Below are 21,954 nucleotides of genomic sequence, written 5' to 3' on the forward strand. Positions count from 1 at the left end.
TTCTGTCCTCCTTAAGGGTGGGACTGGGAGAGGGGAGAACTCTGCCTGCCTCCGCAGCAGCTCCGATCGACTGCTCGACCCCAGGCGGCGGGGCAGTGGGGAAAGCAGCCAGGGCTGAAACGTGTGCCCCTGCCCCTCAGCAACCTGGCCAGAGCTTGAGAAATTTTATTTGCTCTGTCCTAGCCCACTTTAAGCACTAACTACATTGGAGTGGCTGCACCAGTGCAAATCCCTAGTATAGATACACTGCACGTGTGCAATCCATGTTTTGCACTGGTGCAACATTGTCCACAACACAGGATTGCAACAGTATAGCTACATCAATTGCACCATGTGAAAATTTTCTTCTCTCTAGACAAACCCACAGAGTTGACCTCCTAAAGATCCCATATTTAATTTCCTTAAAGGAGACTCAGCTCCATTAAACTAGGGTGTGGACTGCGGAGAGTTGCTAAACATGGCGTTATTATTATATACATGAGGCATAATTCAGCATGAGAAGTCAAACAAGACCAGTATTTTCTGACCAGATGAATAGCACTTTCGGCTGACCTCCATTAACAGCTTTCCCAAACATATCCGCACTGTGTTAGGTTCTAATGATTAAAGTTGACACACCACACCTTTCGCCGCAAGTATGCAAAGGTGTTCCAAAATCATGATGCAAACCAGAAGAGCAATGTGCTTCTGTAGTATCGGTACTGTGACTAATAGGCTTGGCGGCTCTAAACACACAGTTCAAATTTTAGCTCATGAATAGACACTCCCTAGGAGAAGCGAGCAATGAAATGGCATGACAAATGCAGGTGGCATATTTCTTTAAACTCCCCAGCAAAGACGGAATCATGTTTAAGAACCTGTGGGTTTCCAAATTGCACAGGGACATTCTCCCTCGGAGAAAGAGGAGTAGATACTGGAGACAGCTGCAAGTTATTTTCAGAGACATGGTGGAGTGACAGTCGTTGCTTACGGTGGAAGAGATGGCCCTAACGATAAATTCCTAATCTGAGCCCCACAAAAACTTTTGCAGCTGTTGAAAATCCATAACTGAATAATGAATACAACAAAAATCCTGGATCCAAACATCCCAGAACATTCTGGATCCATATCTAGATTTGGAATGCCAATGATACGTGCCTCAACTTTATTATACACCTGCCCACAAAAGTGCTCTACCCTACAATTTCGTGCGTTGCCAAATTAATTAAAAAAAACATTTTGGGTGAGATGAAGAAGGGAAAATATTTAGTGATGATTAAAGTTGCTCTGTTAACAATCTTGGAGAATGGGGTCTTCTGTAGAACAGGTACAGTCCAGGCCCATAGGGATCAAATTTTTATATCATCTGATGGACATTTCGGGGTCCATGAACTGGGAGATCTTTGTCCAGCTCCTCAAGAAGACGTGTCCATGCCATACAAACTACCTCAAAAAGCACCACCTAGCCCCCTTGTTGGGAATGCCAGCACAGATGCCAAAGTCTGAATGAGCCACTAAGATGAGCCAGAAACTGAGGGCCAGCCTGTTAGAAGGGTGCTGTCCATGAAAGACTGGCTCCCCTCTAAGACTGAGGGCATGCTAGGAACTTGTTCAGAGGCAACAGGTAACTTGTATAAGAAAAGGGAATTTAGCTAATATAGAAGTATAAAGCCTGAGGATGCATCTTCATGTTTATTTTCTGTGTAAAATGTACATGTTTGCTTTTCCTTACTCTTTCATCTCTGAATCTATGATTTTTCTATTAAATAAACTTTTTGTTTATTTTTTTTTACCACTAGCTGGCTTCTATTGTGCAAACTGTATGGCGTGTATCCCCCAAAGTGAACTGATAACTAGGACAGGTTTCACTCCTTCGAGTGTGATGAACCATAAGGGAAAAGTCCGAGTATCTGGTAGTTAAAAACTCAGGGAGATGGATTTGTGGGGTAAGGGGGCGGGGCCTCAGGAGCAGAAGGGCTGTTGGCGTTCACCCTGCAAGGAGTCATAGGTGGGTGGAAGCCAGGGTGAGACCTTTATTCTTGCAGGCTGGCAACTGGTGTCAGAACTCAATCTTAAGCCACCTAAAGTTACAGGTTGGGTGTGGGTGTGGGTGGGGAGTCTGAGGCTATGAGTTATCAGCACTGATGCAAAGCTATGAATTACCAACATTCACGTCTTTGTCTTAGACTTGCCAGGGCACACAGAGGCTTGGGTGATGGTCATTTGTGTGGCAGATGCACTTACAAACAACCCTCTCTCCCCTACAAATCAGCTCTCGTTATCAGCCATGAGTCACATTCGCAGAGTGGCCTAGGGGAAGTTTTCACTGCAGCTGCCGGTTCTGTTTCCATCTGGTATATTTAGGCTTGGCAAAATTCAATTTTTTTGAAATAATTTCAACAGATAATATCAATGTTTATTTCTAAATTTTTATGGATTTAAAGTTTCACAGTTGTGAGAAATTTGGGGGGGGTCAAACAATAAGGGGGTCAAATAATCATCAATGACAGCTGATATTGAGATTCAAAAATTTAAAGCCCGTTAAAACACAAATTGTCAACATCACATATCAAAATATACAAAGTAAATATCTTTACGTGAAACTAAGAAGTTCTCAAGCAGCATTTTTCTTACTTTGCCTTTCTGAACATTTCAATGATTATGAAAGGAACTGTTTTTTGATCAGTTTGGGTGGGTTTGGTGAAGTTGACCGATGTACTGATAAAAATCCATTCCTTCCAAGCTTAGGTATGTTACAGAAAAGTAGTTTTCAGCACTCCTTGTCTTCCAAGCTGGCTAAAAAAGAGCAAGGCTGGAGTATGGGCATCTAAAGAGGTCTGTGCTTGAGTAGGATTCTCAGCACCCTAAGTAATGAGGTGTTCAGCTCTGCACTCCCCTCTTCAGTCTCACTCCTGCTCACTCCAGAAGCTTGAGTATTTCTGAAGAACCATGTGCCTCGGACTGGCCAGTGGCACAGAAAGACCTCTCTGAACACTGCTTTCCAGCAGGTGAAGCCCATTCAAATCTCCCTCAGGCTCAGCTTTTACGTACAATAATTTATTCCTGCTCTAAGATTTCAGTCACACTTTATATTTAAGAGCATATTTCTAAAGGGTTAACAAATGACTACTAAATATTATAAGCATGTTACAGACATGAGCAGTACCTGTTCTAGATTACTGAGCTGTCAGTCTCTAACAACTGAGCCTTTAGAAACTACCCTTAAAACAAACGGTGGCTGATTTTTCTAGTCTCAATAATCTAAAACCAACACCTCAGTTTTAACCGATTTCGATTGCTTTAAGTATCCCAGCAGCTCTCAGTATCACGCACTTGTCTTTAGAACTCCCCCCTTTGGGAAAGTTTGGCTGCTATTAGTATCCCACCAGGAGAGGAAAGATTGCAGCAAGGAGAAAAAGGAAGAAATTGTATTTAAATATAACAGTGAGGGAGGGAGATGAAGCTAAGTCCACTAGCCTCTGCTCTAATTGTTCCTAGTACTTGTTAATAGCTTTAGCTCTCCCTGGTGACTTGCTCAGTCACACTTGATTGAATACGGAGGGTTTTATTTGGAAATGTGCTTGAGATTCTGGCTGATTAAAATCCCCTCTAACTTGGTCAGATTTACACCATTGGTTAGTACAGAAAGATATCCAGTGAAAGGAGCTTGGTGGGAAGTTCCCTCCTCATTACTTGCACCTTAGTCCAAAATGTTTTACAAATGGGTGTCTACAGGTATTGCTCAGTCTCTATTTAGGCACCTAATTAAGCATTCGGGTCTTCCAAAAAAAAAATAGTACTGTGCATCCCATAGTGCTTATGAGTCTATTCAAAGTCAACAGGAGCTGCTGCGTGCTCATCATTTACAAAAACCAGGCACCTATTTCAGTACCTGAATACAGACCTAGGGCTGAGAATTTCAAAGCTGCTTAAGGGATGTCCAATTTCCATTCCGATTTGAAAGTCTCAGCCTTGGAAGCCTGACTTCAGGCACCCATTGTTGAAGGTCTTGGTTTTAATGCAGAAGACCTCCATCTCCCCCATTTCTAACCTATCTGGAGTCTTGGAGACTTTGCCTTCACATTTCAGATATTTTCAGGTAACAAAAGCCAGGCTATCAGATAGTCAAAATTTTTCATGGGCCTATCCTACCAACTGGATTGACCATTAAAGAGGCCTAACCTTTTTCCATGGCAATGTAACAATACATGAGTAACCTTATTTCACAATGAAGACAAACACCGAGATGACATGATATCATTGTTGTATCATCATTTTGTTTCTTAGGACACCTGCAGTAAGCTCCTTTCCCAACCTAGTCCTGGCATCTTGCAGTTAAGAACCCACCTGCTCTTATCCCCACCTCAGACAACTGGCTTCCATTTCACTTGATCTTCTCAACCTAGGACCACAACTACTGAAGTTTAATGCCTTCTCCTGAAGCTTCATAGGACATGCTAAAAGTTAACAGATAAGACGACTGGACAGATGGGCTCAAATGGTGAGAGACATTGTACACTCCACCACGTCACACACTCCGTATCCAAATCCCATTTACTTCTCCAGAAAGCTTATGAACAGGATCACATGGCGCTGCAAGGCCATCGCAGTCTAGCAAACTGCTTTCCCTTCCAAACTCATTTGGCCAAGTCAGGCTTCCACAGTGTTGAAATGCAGCATGCAATGCCATCGATAACAAAATGTTGCATGCTGGGAAGGCGTGCATCTGTCTCATCACCATCATTAAAAGGGCCCCATGAGGTTTATGGGCATTTTATATTTACTCACTCTCCCCTGTAACATGCATTTAGATGCTTACAAGCATTTCTTTCCTTGCCAATTCAGTCCTGTTTAATTTAAGGAACATTTCCCCCTTCCTCCCATCCATCCCCTTAATTTTTTGAACGGGGCTGAAATGAACAATGATCAAAATTATTTATAAAGCACTCCCTAGCACTTAGTAAACATTCAAGGAGATAGGACTGACAGACACTCCAGCACCCTATGCAATATGACATCTCGGGTTGTGCACCATCAAGCACAGCTCTGAGAATCCACAACGGCTGCAGCAGGACACACAAAACACTGATGTTATAGGTCTCACAAAAATAGAGACCGCTTTAAAAATGTATCCTGGTTGGCAATGAATTCAACACAAACACACCCACCCACCCACACCGAGCTTCCCCATTGAATAAATAGCTCAATCAAGTCTAGAGGTCTTTGCCCCACCAGACAGCTTAAGAGCTGAGATGGAATGATTTTTGCTCCTTTAAACGTCAGCCACCCTTTCTGTAACTGGAACTGACTGGCTAGCTTTCCCATTGTTCAACTAATAGAAACACATACAGGGACATGCACAGGGATTTATTTATTCACAGAATGGGACAAAGATACTTAAGACTGCAAAGCTCTTCAGGGCAGGGTCTGTCTTTCTGTTGTGTACGTACATCGCCTAGCACAACAGGATCCCACAATTTCAGTTGGAGCCTCTAGCTGCTACCAAGATACAAATAATAAATAAAGAATAATCAAATATAACCATGTCCATTTAGAGAGACAGGTTCTGATCCAACAACTCCCATGAAAGACAGTAGAAAAAGTCTCACTGATTTCCATGGTAGCTGGATCAGGCCAACAATGCACAGACTTCATGGGGATGTCCTTTACGTGTGCCAAACATTTTTCAATAGCCTAAACATTCAACATCTTCCTAAACAGAGAGGGGAGATGCATGCACACGCACGCACATTCACAGAGCCACCTCCTCGGGTCCCTACTCAGTTTTTACTCAGCCCTCATGCAGGCTATTGAAGTTAACGAGAGTTTGCCAGAAAAAGGACTCTCGGATCCAGCCCAGGGCGTGCGCAAGTCTCCTCTAGCAGTGTTCTTTCTGTCAGGCTCACCCAGAAGGATGCCTGAGCTCTGATTAGCAATCCTGATGTCTCAGTGCTGGCTGCTGTCTTCATTACCATGAGCTGGCAGCGGCAATGGAAGCCTTTGCAGCAGCGTGCATGAGTTATGCTTACAGTGATACTGAACGATAGAGACATCTCCTCTGATTTCAGCATCCACGACGTTAGTTTCCGCATCCAGGATATTAGACAAGCTAATGAACCCAAGAACAGAGAGCAGAGGGCAGCAGATGCATTGTTACGAACAGAACAGTATTGTACATGCAGTAAAATCCATTCAGAGTTATTTCAAAGGTTTCAGTAGGACATGGTGCCGTTCTGCCTCTACCAACCAGGGAGCTGATATTCTGAGCAGGCAGTCAGGCTCCCATCGAGTGCTCCAGGTCCCTGGAGGGGAGAGGAGAGTCAGTGCTGTTCAGGAGAGACAGCAGAGATGGGAACTGTTACTTGATAACAATTGATAGGGATATTCTTTTTGATAATTTTGTCTACTTTATTTTTTGTAGCAGAAATGAGCTCACCTTCCAATGAACTCCGCGGTCACGTGAGGTGGAAATTCAGGGCTTTGGACCTACAGCTGCACTCGAGACACCTTCATCACCAGCTGTCACGTCTTGGAATGCATCACATGCTCCCGAATGCACGGACAAGGGGGTACGGTGAGGCGAGAACACAACTCCTCCCTTGCTAAAAGCAAAGGGGGGCTGCCCCTCCCTCTCCCCAACTTGGGCAAACAGTGCTCCCTCACAGCTCTCCCTCCTCCTGGATTGGTGCTGTGAGAGTTCCCTTCCCCTTTCCATCTGTTGTAACCACTGGGGCCAGTAAGGGGTAGAAAAGGAGCACAGGATGGGTGAGACACACCTGTATGGCTCAGAGGTCGGCAGTGCTCTCCTGCATCCGTCAACTCTAACCACTTCATCCCTGTGGTAACTCTTACTTCTTTCCCCCACCTAGCAAAGTTGAGAGGTGCAGTGGGGTAAGTGCCCAAAGATAGGGTGACCGTATTTCCCAAAGGGAAAATGGGACACTGCGCAGGTCTGGCTCGAGTCCTCTCCCCCTGTGGGGCTGGGGTCGCCCAGGCCCTCCCTGACACTTGTGCAAGGTTGTCGCTGCACAAGGCCATCACTGTTTGCTCCAGCCCTGTCTGGTCCTCTTGCTCCCGCATGAGGCTGTCATTGCTTGCTTGCCTCTTGGCCCGCTCCTCCCCCACCAGCACTCCACATTTTGACCAAAGTGGACATTTCTCCTGTTTGCTCTTGCCAACTGATTACATCAACAAAAGGAAACGGGGCAAACGCCTACTTTTGGGAAAAAAGTCGAGACGGCTAGGACAGGGCTTAAAGAAGGGACTGTCCTGGTCAAAATGGGATGTATCATGCTAATTACTCAAAGGTCAGCCACACTTATTTGTGCAAACCTCCCAAGCCCAGCTTAGCTTGTGGTATTCTAGCCACAAGAATTGTCCCATCGGGACGCGACAATCGATCCCCGAATTGGCGCTCTAACTCCACCAGTGGAGGTGGTAGTAAGCGCCGCCGACAAAAAGCCACAGAAGTCGATTTTGCCGCCGTCCTCACAACGGGGTAAGTCGGCTGCGATACGTCGAATTCAGCTACGCTATTCACGTAGCTGAATTTGCGTATCTTAAATCGACTCCCCCCTGTAGTGTAGATGTACCCCTAGAGGAGTCCAAGCCAAACCTCTGTGCCTGGAAGCGACAGAAGTAAATGTGAGCCTCTTCTCCCACCTTTTAAAAAAGGAAGAGGACAGAAGGTGTAGCAGTGGGGGAGAGGAGTGAGTGGCAGCCACCTAGCGGAGCTGAAGAAAATGGCACTCTCTGGTTCCTTCAGGAATTCTCACACTTCCTGTAAAAATATGCAAGACAGGCTCTGATTTTGGCACATCTGGGTCTAGTCCTAGCTGGCACCAAGTAGTCAAGAGGCAGCCATGAAAGTAAAGAGAGAGAACTCCAGCTCAATAGGACAGGGTTTCGTTTGGGGTATTAATTGTAGATGAACCATCATATCCATGACAGCTACCAGAAAGTTCCCCTCTGGAGGAAAGAAACCATCTCTTCCCAGCAGAAAGCATTTAGACAGGACTCTTTCTATGGGGTGGGTAAGGTGAGTAGTAGATTTTACCTTTCCCCTGAGCAGTTAAGCTCTAAACAGACATTTCTTATCATAGGCTCATCCCTGCCAGGCTCGAACACCAAGCTGTGGCTACCAAAATACTGCAGAGCCAACTTACAGCCCTCGTCCATCAGCACCTGAATTACTTTGAGCACAGATCCATTTAACAGCTGTGCAAACTGACAAGGATCTAATGCTCGTCAGGGGACCAGGCACAGCATAGCCACAGCTCCCAGACTCCAGATACGAAGCTGCATTAGGGATCTCTCTCGCCTGCCCTCTGCAACAGACTTCAGCTTGGATACAATGGTACACAACCATTCCATCAATTCAATGAGACTTCAGTGAAAACATCCAGTCCCCTTTAGACATACAAAAAATGGCTTAGCGCTCTTAGTTTTGCTTGTTTCTGCTTTTAAATCTGAGGATTTATTTTACTCAATAGTACCTAACACACATTAGGTATATATTTTATGAGGCAACACATGCCAGAATGCTGTAGAGGGCTTGAGATTTTTCTTTGCTTCCAAGGAACCTCAGTTTTATTTTTTTCCACTGAATAATTTTCTGTGTCTCTTTCATCTCCCCTTGAACTAAAAGGACCCGAAGTAAGCCAGGCATGTTTCAAAGCTATGATTTTATGAAGCACTGAACACAGACGGATTTTTGCTTTGGCTGACATTTTGTTCCACAGGGGTTTGTTCCTTCCCTTTTTTCAAGGCCAATTTCAGAGTGAACACACGCAACGAAGGTACCTATCAGTAAGTTAGTGTAATTTACCTGCAGAGGGAGAAGAAGCTGGGTTGATTCTGTCTTAGATATTTTTATAGCATCTGCCCTACTATACCACAAGAGCATTTAAGCACTGAACCAACCAACAGGAGGGTGTTAGAGGCTGGAAGATTCAAGACCTCCTTGCTTTATCTCATAGTCCTCTGTTGGTTGCTCTTCCTGCTCCAACCTCCTCTTCCCTTAGCATTTAATTCACACAGACTTAACAATGTGCAACTCACACCAGCTCCAAACTGACATCACCTCTGAAAATAGCCCGTTATTTTCTGCCAAGTCAAAAACATTTTGGGCCTCAGATCGGAAGAGCAGTCCACAGCCTCAGGGCCAGGCACAGATTATAAAAAGAATTCGTGCCGGAGCCTCCAGAAGCAGATGTGATCCAGCAAATCCTTCTTGTTTGCTAAGCTACGTAACAAAAGGCAGGCAAACAACCCTCGAATCAATTGACCTGAAGTTTGCTCTTCCAGGTGTTCTAGCTTGTTCCCTGGTCAACCAGCATTGTCACAGCCTAATCTGGTTTGAGCCTCGTTGATACATAATCCCCTTTCATCCTGAAGGAGCGCCAAATGCTTAACTACACACACACCCCACTGGGATCATTTTGCCCATCTCTGAAGTACAGCCACCATTAAAGAGAGGTGAGCTTTACTCAAGCCATGTGTATGGAAAACATCACAGCACTGTAAAATACTGAGAGCACTTCGCAAGCTTTCCACGCCTATGCACCTCCTCACTTTAAGAAATCGTAGCTGTCTGCCCACCAGAGAGCTGTGAAGGGAGGTGTGGGAGGCCAGCATGAGAGGGGAAAAATACAACTCTTCAAGCCTTCCGCAGAGACAGACCTCTGGACAAATGAGGCAACCATGAGAGCTCTTAGTCTGACTAACAGAGACAGTCGGGGTCCCAGCGGCCACATCCAAACACTCAGAAGATCCAACACAGTCTGATTACTCCTGATAACTAAGTGGCTTCAACTCAAGTTATTTAGAAAGAGAACAATGGAGCAATCACAGGTTTCTATGGCCTCCTGATGAAACATCATAAAGCAAGGCAGCCCAGGGAGGATCCGCCCCAGATATATATAGGGCAATCAGACATCTAATGAATCAAAACACTATCCAAAAAGAAGACTGACTTTTGCCATAGTCATTAATCAGCGATCACAGTGCCAGGCAAGAGGGCTGGAGAAATATTTACCTCTTCATGTGGAATGAAAATATAACGACTGGAGCCATGTTTTGGTAGAGGAGCTCTGTGGGGCCTCTTGTGTTCAGTAAGCACCTGAATGAAAGGTTTGTCTTTGAGCCCCAGGACAGCTCACTCAGGTTTTTAAGTCTGCATGTTGTCATTTTATTACTGAGCCTGAACCAATACCCTGAAGGGGTTTTCCTCAAACGCTCACCAAAAATGCCAAAAATGGTTTGCAGGTGAAACTGCTATGACTTGCATGTGCACAGGGACAGGACTACTTAAAGGGCATGCACAAAGGACTTGAATTTTTAGTGGGTGTTTGCACCTGCAAAGTGCAGGCACAGGTACAGATGTATTTAATTCTGGGCAGGGAGTCGAACCAAAACCGAACCGGCTTAAACCAGTACCGATCCTGAACTCTACTTTTGTCCTACTTGCTGAACCTCAACTGGAACTGAACTGGGGAAAAAAAAAGTTGGGTTACCGCTTCAAAGAAAGGTTCAGCATTTTTAAGCGCAATATTTTAGAACACTACGGTGATCTTATTTTCAACAAGACAAAAAAATAACAAATAGTTACGAGCTGGCTACCAGAGAGGCCTGCCCCGGTATACTGAGATGAGAATGTGAAGAAAACAAGGCCAGCCACAAGAGTAGGGAGGGAGAGAGGAAGCTTAGGAGCTGCTTGCACCCCACATGAGGCAGCAGGATGACCCAGAGATAGATGGACCATCTCTGAGACACCCTCCTGAGGACAGAAGCGGTGGAATGCTTCCTGGTCCCAGAAGTTAACAATAACTTGTCCAGCCCAGCTCCCCAACCCTTCTCCCACTTAGATTCCCTCCTCCCACCCACCGCCAGCCCCGGGGACAGCTCCTCCCTCCAGTTCCTCCACTTGACCCAGGGGCCCATGCACCAAATTCAGATTTATCCTCTCACAGAGCAAACATTAGAAAATTTTATTTTAGTTTTCTCAAACAAACTGTTCATAGAAAAAAATAATTATGTTTATTTGACAACACAGAAGCACTAGGAAAACTCATGTAAAGTTAAAGTTCATAAATAAATGGCCAAAAAGCAAAATAGTTTCAATTTTAAGTTTCAACTCTCCTTGAGTTTACTTCCGCTGAGATTGAAATTTGATCTGAACCGGTTGAAACTGGTAACCGAGCCATTTATAAAAAAAAAAATCAGACCTAAACCTGAACACACTGAACCTGAATCAACCCAAAATAACCACCATTTTGACTCCCTGATTCTGGGCATACACAAGTGGAGGCAGACCGGAGGCCGGCCTGAACATTTATCCATATACAAGGAGCTTGCTATCTGCTTCCTTTATGTCCAATTTTCAGTCAGCAATGAATATTTATGAGGCACACACCATAAAAGCCCTTTAACAATCCAGTGGCCTCATTTTTCATGGGAGCTGTAAGGTGCTCGGCACCTCTGAAAGGCAGGCCCCTTGTATTTACAGTTAACATGGTAAAGACTATGTAACCATAGGGATGGGTGCTTAGTAGTGTTATTCATGACATTGTGGTAGCATGCACCATGCAGTCGACACTTGCCGAACAGAGAAAGGCAGTTTGCTATTTTCACTGAATGGCTATTGTTTCTTGCCTACTTCAGTATTTCTGTTGTCACCACATAAAGGAATTTTCAATGCCGTATTTCTATGGGCTCAGGCTGTGCCAACTTGCTGCTTCTCGACGGGTGTTTTCACGTCAACATGAACGTGGGCAATTTCCTTTGCTCACAGTAGATTCGCTGCTGCTTGTATTTAATCCAGTGAAGGGATCTTCATAGTTTAAACCACCATCCCATCCCACTCTCACTTCTCTCCCTTCTTTAAGAACCTCCAGTGTTTTCTCCTTAAGCTAATGTTAGAAGCCAATGATCATAAGCTGGGAAGTTACTGTATAAATAAGAACTGCACACACTCTTCTCGGAACTCTTATCATTGCTATTTCAAAGAGTCACCTTGTGCAAGCTGGTGACACTCACCTGTTAAATTTCAGACCTCCTGCCAGGGGAGTGAAGTGGCAGCAGGACTGTTTTCAGTATGACCCAGGATCTCTGTCCTGTTGCTGCAGCCCTCAGATATACTGGTTTAAAGAATATCCTTCCACTAGCTGTAGAGTCTACGCTAGAGGTGGATCTCCTGGCTTACAAGAAAGGCTTATGGTAAAGCTGAAGATCACAGTGGAGTTTGGGCAGGGAATCAGAGATGCCTCAGAACTTTTCCAGAATTTGGGGTTGTTTGGATCCAGGGTTTTTGTTTGGGCCCAGATCTAATGGTGACTGCAATCCAGAATGAATGAGTCTGCACACGGAACACATGCAGCTCAGGGTATTTCCTGCTCCTGTTACTTAACGCTTAGAGTTGTATCCTTGTTTTACGGCAGCACTCACTCTTTCTTAGACTAACAATAATCTCACATCCACACTGAGCTACTGGTCACTCTTTGAGGAGCATCTGTAGTAATCCATCTTTGAAGCTAGTGTGAAAAATGCAGTGGAATGACCCAACCCCCATGAACTGAAACTCCACTCCCAAGTATATACAACTCCAGTCCAGTGCTTAATTTATCTGACTCCAATCCTCTGGACTATGGGTTATGAAGCCCACTCAAGACACTTGATTAGAAACTTTAGGTGAATGAGTGCCGAGTGCAAACTGTTTGCAGGCAGGAAAGCCTTTCGCCTGTTGGCTCTTCATGAAGGGTATAATGGCTTAACGCTGTTGCTATGTCCTTTCTGGCTTACAACGAAGGGGCGACAACAATAACTACCTTTTTGCCATAACCACAGTTGCTTTCACAGCATGTTTCGAAAGAAAACCAAAAGAAACCGGACGTTTGGGCTGCTGGGCTCAAAATCGCAGCATAGATGTTCCTGCCCAAACTGGAGCCCAGGTTCTGACACTGTGTGTGTGTGTGGGGGGGGGGGGGGGGGGGGCGTGAAGGTCTTGGGAGCCTAGCCTCCAGCATGAGCGGGACATCTAAACTGCTATTTTTAACCCTGTAGACCGAGCCGCCTGGGCTCTGAGATGTGGCACCATGGGGGGGGGGGGGGGCGGGGAGAAGAAAAGGGGGTTCTTTGCAGTGTAGACGTTACCCTAAAGGCTTCTACGCTTGGCCCTATGATTTATGGGGGCTTAGAAATGCCGTCCTTTCCAAGTGGATGTTAAGGTGAGCAAATCACAGGTGTGACTTCCACCACTTCCACGGATGTGGCAACCGCTGTATTAGAAACGGCACAGCACGCCTGTCATCCTCGGGGTGTGACCACAGCACTGCAACCTCTGGAATGCAGCTGAACAGAGAGGACGAATGGCTGGTCCCTAGGGAAATCCGTCTGCGGCTCCCCTAGCTGTGATTTATCTCTCCAGGAATGCTGCCACCTGCAACAATTAAGCTTCCTCTGTGGTATAATTTAAATGAAAGGGTTCTTTTCTCAAGCACTCCCAAGCCTTTGTTGTTTTGCAGTATCCTTGACAGGCAAGAAAACAAACAGACTGACATGGCCTCATTTACTGTAGGCTGAAACAGGGAGCATTGTGAAATGTATCGAAAGCTATCTTTGACTTTCCAAAATTAGGTGAGCCGGAGGATCCTATCATCAATTCCCCAGAGAGATAATTTAATAGAGAAAGGAGCTGACGCTGTACTAATCTAAGTCCTATCATTCACCTTCACTGCCTTTCAGGGAAACTGAGCCAGGGTGGTTATTCAAAATCTGTGTCTAAACTCCATCTGCCCAGCATTTTGCCATTCTATATAATCTGTTCAAGCCGAGTTAATGATAACTTGCCATTGTTTGTACAAAGAGGGGGCAAATGAACCAATATTTGATTATGGATAGTTTTTTTTTTATTTCTGTAAACTCTCCCTTAAAATAAAGCCTACATATCAATTTGAACATGTGTCTATATGTGCTTCCCCTAGGATGTTTATGTGATTCACAGGACCAGGGAAGAACACACTTCACTTTCAAAGAGACATGTGACCACAAACATTATATACTTTATTACACAATACCCTTTGTGGCATCTACGGGGCATCTCATGTCCATATACATTGTGGTGGGGAGTTTGGAACAGGATCCCGTTATATTCAGTACACTCTGCAGAATTCCTTTGCTTATATTGCCGGACCCCACGCAGATCTTACCTGCTCAGTGATGAAGGAGCTTGAAAAGGTGATAGCTGACCAGAAGAAGATCCCGCAGCTGAGAATGATCTTCCTATTGAAGCGGTCACCAAGGTAACCAAATATAGGTGCTGCCACCATGAAACTACAGATGAAAACTGCAGAGGGGAGAAAAGCAGGAGGACATTTAATAAACATCAGGCAAAAAATATGAAAACTAATTTTCTGCAAGCCAAGCCCTCTGGAGAGTAGTTCCGCCTAATTAGATGTTCTGCAGCCCTGCTTACCAAGTTAGGCAACCCGACAGGCCTGGAAAGCACAGTGTCCATATGCAAACAGACTTCATTCCCAGAGAAACTTCGGATCAGTGAACTGGGGTTAGCTTTCACAACACTAACACCCCTCCGAGTCTGCTGCAAGCTTACAATTGAGGGATGGGCAAAACAGGGACGGGATAAATCAAGAGCCTCTGCTCAAACCTCAACAAGAAGCGGACACACAGGTTTGAGAGCATTCAGATATAGTGTATAGATGCTGGCCCCCTTGTTGGTTCTCTCAGCAGAGGACCTGGGTGAAACACCCCATGGAGACTCACCCTTAGAAGCAGCCTTTTAAGGCAGTGTGAGAGACGTTTTCACTACCATTCCCCTAGCTGCACGTGCGTTTTCACTACCATTCCCCTAGCTGCACGTGCGTTTTCACTACCATTCCCCTAGCTGCACGTGCGTTTTCACTACCATTCCCCTAGCTGCACCTGCTGTGTGGCTCAACACAGGGCTCCACCCTCCAGGACACCCACCAGGACCTCAAGTCACTTTTCTTTAAATTTTTGCCTGACCCAGCATTATATACACCAGTGAGTAACTATTCCACTACAGGGGATAGTTTTGACTTATAAGGCTCTAAATGATGTGGGACTTCTTTATCTGAAAGATTGCCTTTCTCCACATGCCATTCTGACTCAGTTCCTGTCAGCTGAGGTACCACTCATATAAGGTAGGAGGCAGCTGGCAGAGTATTCTCTGCAAGGACTTCTCAGCTTGGGAACTCACTCCTCCACCCCAAAATAGTACTTGGGTCTTGTCCATGTTAGATCTAGGGACACCAATACAAACACCTAATGTAGGTGCACTTAAACTAGTTTACACACCGCTTGTATCAGTTTGGCTATTAAAGAGACTTATGTTAAAATCTATACAAGCAAGGTTTAAATCAGCATGTGTCTACAGTCGGGATTTGCACTGTGCAGCTACAGTGATTTTTACATCCATTTAGGCACAGCAGTACAATTCTTCGAACACAGGGTTTCTTAACCTTTTGGATACCAGGGACCAGCTTGCTGACTTCCTAAACTATGTCAGGAAGACCTCATGGACCAGTGCTGGTCCATGGACCAGTTGTTGCGAAACACAGTAAAAGACCCTGGTTTATTGACATCCAGAGCATGCTGCAAGGCCCATGTATTTCTTGAGCTGACAGAAACTGGGTGGGTTCTGGTGGCAAATTAGAGAGACTGGAAATTTGTATTAAGGGTTATAAATCATATTAATATTGGGTGGCTGCTGGCAGGCAAGGTGGGTTTCTGGCATTGTTTATTTGTAGCGTTCTTATTTTTAAAATGCTAAGAGGAGCATGTAGAGCAAAGGATAAGTACTCCTAATGAAATGCGTGTATAAACAAAGCAATTAAGGGATTTTCATGGTAATAGGAGATAATATCTTAAACAATGTGTATAATGCTGGACCATAGGATGCTGTTTTAGAAGACGTGTGTACCTTTTTACATACTAAAATTCCAGAACCATCAAATAAAAAAAAAATATAAAAACATGTATGTCAGTCGATGTCCATATTTTGCAATCCATACAATGGTACTTTATATTTTATCTCAACTTTTTATATTTCCTGTAGTAAGCAACATCATAACGCAAACATGTATCGTGTATGTAAATAAAATGAAGGATTCAGAGTAGCAGCCGTGTTAGTCTGTATCCGCAAAAAAACCAGGAGTACTTGTGGCACCTTAGAGACTAACAATATGCTCTAATAAATTTGTTAGTCTCTAAGGTGCCACAAGTACTCCTGTTTTTTAAAATGAAGGAGTAATTCAAAGATAGAAAAACTAGATAAAAAAAGAAATAGAAGTAAATGCAAGATTATACCCATGTTCCCATTTCATTTATAGTGACAAGCCACCACTTTGCTATATGGACAATATACAAAATCTCACACTAGATACATGGAGCCTAGTTTGGCAGTCCCTGCACAAGCAGAACTCCCAGTGGAATGTACTATTTTTGCTGGAATAAGCTCTTTTCACCAGTAGATCTCACAGTGCTTTACAAAGGGAAGTCAGTATCATTATCCCCATTTTACAGATGGGGAAACTGAAGCATGAGCGGGTCATGGTTTGCCCAAGATCACCAAGCAGGCCACACCGGGAATAAAACTCAGGTCTAGCTACTCAAGTGTAGGTTTCAGAGTAGCAGCCGTGTTAGTCTGTATCCGCAAAAAGAACAGGAGTACTTGTGGCACCTTAGAGACTAACAAATTTATTAGAGCATAAGCTTTCGTGGACTACAGCCTGCTTCTTCGTATGCATCCGAAGAAGTGGGCTGTAGTCCACGAAAGCTTATGCTCTAATACATTTGTTAGTCTCTAAGGTGCCACAAGTACTCCTGTTCTTTTTACTCAAGTGTAGCTACTCAAGCTGTGCGTTCAGTGAAGGATTTGCTCTGTACTGAACTCCGCTTAGAGGGTTTGACTCTGCAAGGTGCTAACCTCAATCCAGCAAGGCACTTAAGCATGGGCATAATTTAAGTATTTGAATAGTCACTAATCAAGTGACTAAGTGTTTGCTGGATGGGGCCGACAGTGGTCAGCACTTTGCAAGCTTGAGCCCACAATGAACTTGGATCTCTAGGGAGAGAAAATCGGTTTACAATGAAACAGAAGAAGATGACAAATCCAAAAAGGATCAGTGTGCTGATCGCAGTTCAAGGTTGAGTGACCCTCTCCCTTGGAATCACACTGTAATTCATTCATCCCAGATTCAGAGATTCTGCCATTTTTATTCAGACAACAAAATAGAAAAAACTAAAGCAAGCTTCCAAAGAAACTCTCAGCCCTGCATCTCACTTGATTCAGGTACCGAACAGCCTCATCAAGCCACCTTTGGGGCATTTAGGGCCTGATCCAAAGCCCACAGAAGACTGGGACTCATGAGACCTGGATTGTATTCTCAGCTCTGCCACTGGCTTGCTGGATAACCTTGGGCAACTCTTTTCTATTGGCTGTAATGAACTCTGGATCACACCCCTAACATCTAATTCTAACATCTGCGTACAAGCAGAAGACAAGATCCAATGTGCATTCAAATATCCTCTTCCCAACTCACTCAACATCTCCCAGTTCCCCACCAATAAATAACAATCCCTTTGCTACTCATGGAACCCTGGAAGAACATGATGCTGGAAAATTCTCTTCTGAACCAAGCTGAGAGCTATATCACAGGTAAAAAGCTGACTTCACAGCTCCACAAAGGAGTAAACAAAGGGACAACAGAAACTAATAAATAATAGATATCTGAATAAAGCTGTCACAATAATAAATTTAATTTGCATCAAATTATTTATGACCCAAATATGCATCAAAGCACTGATTGACTCTTAAGCAAATGCAGAAAATGATGGCTGTGTGACCTGTCAAGCGGATCTGCCTGTTAGATGCGTGTCCCACAAATCAATTTTTGCGATTGCTCCTGCATATGACAGATGAGGTTCCTGAGCAGGACAGACAGGTTCAAAAATAACAAAAAGTGACTCTACACAACTTACAAACTAGGACAGGAAAGCAGAGGAGAAGGAATCCAGGGCACCTCACTGGGCAGAAGGGAAACCTGAATTACTGTTCCAGATCTGTGTCTCGCTCTGGAACCTGGCCCAGGTCTCAGTGCTTAGTAACCCTCATGGCAGGAAGGATTTTAGCCCCCACAAAGAGCTACTGAAAGGGTATTCATTACGCAGAGGGGGAACATGAGGGTAATTTGCAGGTAAAGGAAGATAACTGGTCTGTAACACAAAATAAAGAGCTCAGCTCTCATGCTAGCCCCTCCTCATTCCTATTTCCTTCTCCGGCTCCTCTCCCCTTACACAACAGCTTTCACCTCAGACCACCACACTGCAGCCACTGATTGTTTACATTAGAGAGAGGACAGTGACAAAGAACCTTCATGAGTCAAATGGCATTTCGTTACCCTCCTCCCAATGAGCAGCTCCGCTTCCCATTTGCAATTCCTGCCCTTTCAGAACAGAATCAACTGCTGAAAAAAGAGAGGAAGCGAGAGGGCACAGAGCCAGGCGCCCAGTGGGGTTCAGGATGAGTTGCTCAGAAGATACAGTGGGACTGTCAGCGCAAACCCATAGAATAGAGGGGTACAGGTAATGTGGGTTGACAGCCATTATGCAGGCTGAGAGGTGGATTACTCTCAGCGAAGGACCTAAAACAGGGCCACGCAAAGCAGCCAACGCCCAGCTCCGGGATGGAGTTGACGTGTGCGCCGGCAGAAGCAAAGCAAGGCTCTGAGCAGTGGAGGAATAAAAATACATTTAATAAATGCCTCCCAGAGGAAGGCTCTTTTAAGCACAGGTGTTTTCGAAAGGGGAACGCATTTGTCTTTACCCCTCCTTCTACGTCACAACTAAAATGCCTACAGTGGTGAAAACACAGGAAGAGTCTAATTGCCTAAACTGGATGGCTCAGTATCTATTTCTGCCTCTGAATGCCTGACCCGCCCTGAGACAGGTGGGCCAGCACGCCCAGCAATCTTCCCGTATGTGGTTGGAATTATAAAAATTATATCTTTGAAAAAACAGAAGGGCAAAGGCATCGTCCCTGGGCTGCATTGCCTACTTCATGCACCGTTGCCCCCGAGTGCTCAGTCAGTCATTCTGGCCAGCAAGCTGCCATTCAACTCACACGTTCCTCCCTCAGGAAATAACCAGCTGCCCGTTTGCGCCGTAGAAAAGAAAAAGCCCAGACACTTGAGACAAAGGGCAGGAGGGAGAGAAAAGAGAGGAAGTGCAGAATTTAGTGTCTTATAGCCACGAAATCCTCCTGGAACTAGACCCATTGTTTTCCCGCTCAATAAAGATTTGAGCCCTGTGGTTGCACCCTGTAATGATGGCCCTAGAAGAACCTGCTGGTGAGAAGGCCAAACATCAGCTTTCCACATCCTCACTCTATTCCTATAGCACTGCCTGCTTTGCCACACTCGCTCCCTCCCTTGGGATGGACCAATCCTTTCAGGCTTGTGGGGTCCACAATAGCATGTGCTCTGTATGACAGAGGGGAAGATGGGGCTCTTCAAAGTACCAGGCAGAAGCTGCATTTGCTCAGTTACTGAAAAGCTGCTAGGCTCCCACTGCATCTGCTAGAAATAAAAAAATCCAGCCAGGCTTACAAGGGTTGTTTTTCCATCAGGGATCATTTTAAAACTAAAAATAGTTTTCTTTCTCCAAGCCGGGATGCTTCCTATAAAAGGTGGCCACTGTGTTAGAAAATTCAATCGGCATGGAGTGGTGTATTTACTACTAACTGAGTGCTGACAGTACACTTGGCTCTCTGGACGGCAAAGCCAGACAGCCTCTGCCCCAAGGGACATGCAATCTAAACAGAAATAGAGACAGATGCGCTGTGAGGTTGTTCATAGTTTCCCAAGAACAACATATTTCTAAACAATGGGAACACCTGAAACACCCAGTGTCTTTTTAGGCTCTGATAATATACAGATATACACAAGCACAATCTTTCTCTGCATCTGCAATGGCAAATAAAGTTCTTACCATCTACGCAGCCAGTCCCGCTGTCTTGAGGGCACTTTTGTTGAATACTGCATTATTCATGGTTGCTTTATTGGTATAATAATATCACTTAGCACATACATAGCACTTCTAATCTCAAAGCACTTTTCAAAGGAAGCTGAATATCATGAACTCCATTTACAAGATGAGGAAATTAAGATCCGGCGAGAGGGGATGGGACTTGCCCAAAGTCACCCAACAGGTCAGTGGCATAGCCAAGAAAAGAATCCAGATCTCCCAAACCCCAGTACAAGGCCTTACCCATTGAACTGCACCTACACGGGAAGGCAAATGAGTAATGCTAATTCTTCTGCCAGAACCCTAGGGCAAAGTCTAAGTTTTTAACCCTATGATCACAACTACGGAGAAGAACTTTTATTATAGCACCAAATGCAGGACTGGTCCACCCCACGAGGAGCGTGCTCACCCTGTGGTGCTGCATACTGCTGTCCTCGATACATGAGGGGTCGAACGTGGCTTTCTTGACATGAATGGAGGGGTTCAGATCGCTTGGCAATCCGAGGCAGTATATCATCCTTAGTCATTTTGCTCACACATTTCATCCATCCTTCTCAGAAGCATCCTTATGAATGAAGGAAGAACTGCACTCACATGTGAGATGCCAAGGCATTAATTCAATCAGAGCCAATGATACAGCCTCCTACATCAGATTTCAGCCTCCAATCCATCATTACCACAAACGATTTGATTACGGTAATATCGTCATGTCACTCACCATGACTATTATGTTTTACTCTTTTCCTGACTTGGCAGCCAGTGGCTGGATCCTGCCAAACAAAAACAAATAAAAGCCACGAGATAGGCCGATTTGAGACAATGAGACTGAGGCATACAGATTTCACAGGTCAGAGATTTGTAGGGGTTGGAGGCCGATTCAAAACAATACGCTGAGTATGCATGCTGTATATTGACAATACAGAAACAGCACTACAGGGAATATGCACAAAATTGCTCTCAGCATCTCCAGAATGGAGCAGAGAGCAAAATCAGCAAGGGAATCTAATCAGTGTTTCATCCTTGTGTACTCTGAATTCTTAGCATGCTAATAAGAACACATGGACAGTGGGAGCCATTAAAAGTAAGATACTTCCCACTCACAGCAATTACATTTACCATAGTCTTCCTCCTAGCTCTGTGCGAGGTAGGACATTCCAGAATACATTTCCCCATGCTGTGTGTGTGCGCATGTCCTCCAGACACTCTATAGACTGCTCAGGGACTATGGGACAGCTGAAAAGACGGTTACTCACCGTTGTAACTGTTGTTCTTCGAGATGTGTTGCTCATATCCATTCCATTAGGTGTGTGCGCGCCGCGTGCACGATCGTCGGAAGATTTTTACCCTAGCAACACCGGCGGGTCGGCTGTGGAGCCCCCTAGAGTGGCGCCTTCATGGCGCTGAATATATACCCCAGCCGACCCGGCGCCCCCTCAGTTCCTTCTTGCCGGCTACTCCGACAGTGGGGACGGAGGGCGGGTTTGGAATGGATATGAGCAACACATCTCGAAGAACAACAGTTACAACGGTGAGTAACCGTCTTTTCTTCTTCGAGTGCTTGCTCATATCCATTCCATTAGGTGACTCCCAAGCCCAACTTAGGTGGTGGGGTCGGAGTGAGACATTGCTGTGTGCAAAACCGCTGATCCAAAGGCAGCATCGTCCCTGGACTGCTGCACTAGTGCATAGTGTTCTGTAAACGTGTGGACTGACGACCAAACCGCAGCTCTACAAATGTCCTGGATCGGAACTTGCGCCAGGAAAGCCGCCGAGGAAGCTTGTGCCCTCGTGGAGTGAGCGGTGAGGTGGGGTGCTGAGACACCTGCCAGGTCGTAGCAAGTCCGGATGCAAGACGTAATCCAGGAGGATAGGCGTTGTGATGAGACCGGTGAGCCTTTCATTCGGTCGGCCACT

General features: G+C 45.1%; 1 protein-coding gene across 2 annotated transcripts in view; it reads right to left on the reverse strand.

The window, feature by feature from the left end:
- SPNS2 (SPNS lysolipid transporter 2, sphingosine-1-phosphate) overlaps positions 1 to 21,954 on the reverse strand; it is a 160,217-nt gene that overhangs the window by 58,457 nt on the left and 79,806 nt on the right. For both annotated transcript variants that reach the window (XR_010593889.1, XM_008166162.4), the window contains exon 3: positions 14,184 to 14,320. Coding sequence is in view for 1 of the 2 variants with exons in the window: in XM_008166162.4 (XP_008164384.3) it covers positions 14,184 to 14,320 (137 nt within the window). In the remaining variant the exon portion in view is untranslated. The remainder of the gene's footprint in view (positions 1 to 14,183; positions 14,321 to 21,954) is intronic.

Source organism: Chrysemys picta, chromosome 19 (assembly GCF_011386835.1).
Source record: "Chrysemys picta bellii isolate R12L10 chromosome 19, ASM1138683v2, whole genome shotgun sequence".
Lineage (NCBI taxonomy): Eukaryota > Metazoa > Chordata > Testudines > Emydidae > Chrysemys > Chrysemys picta.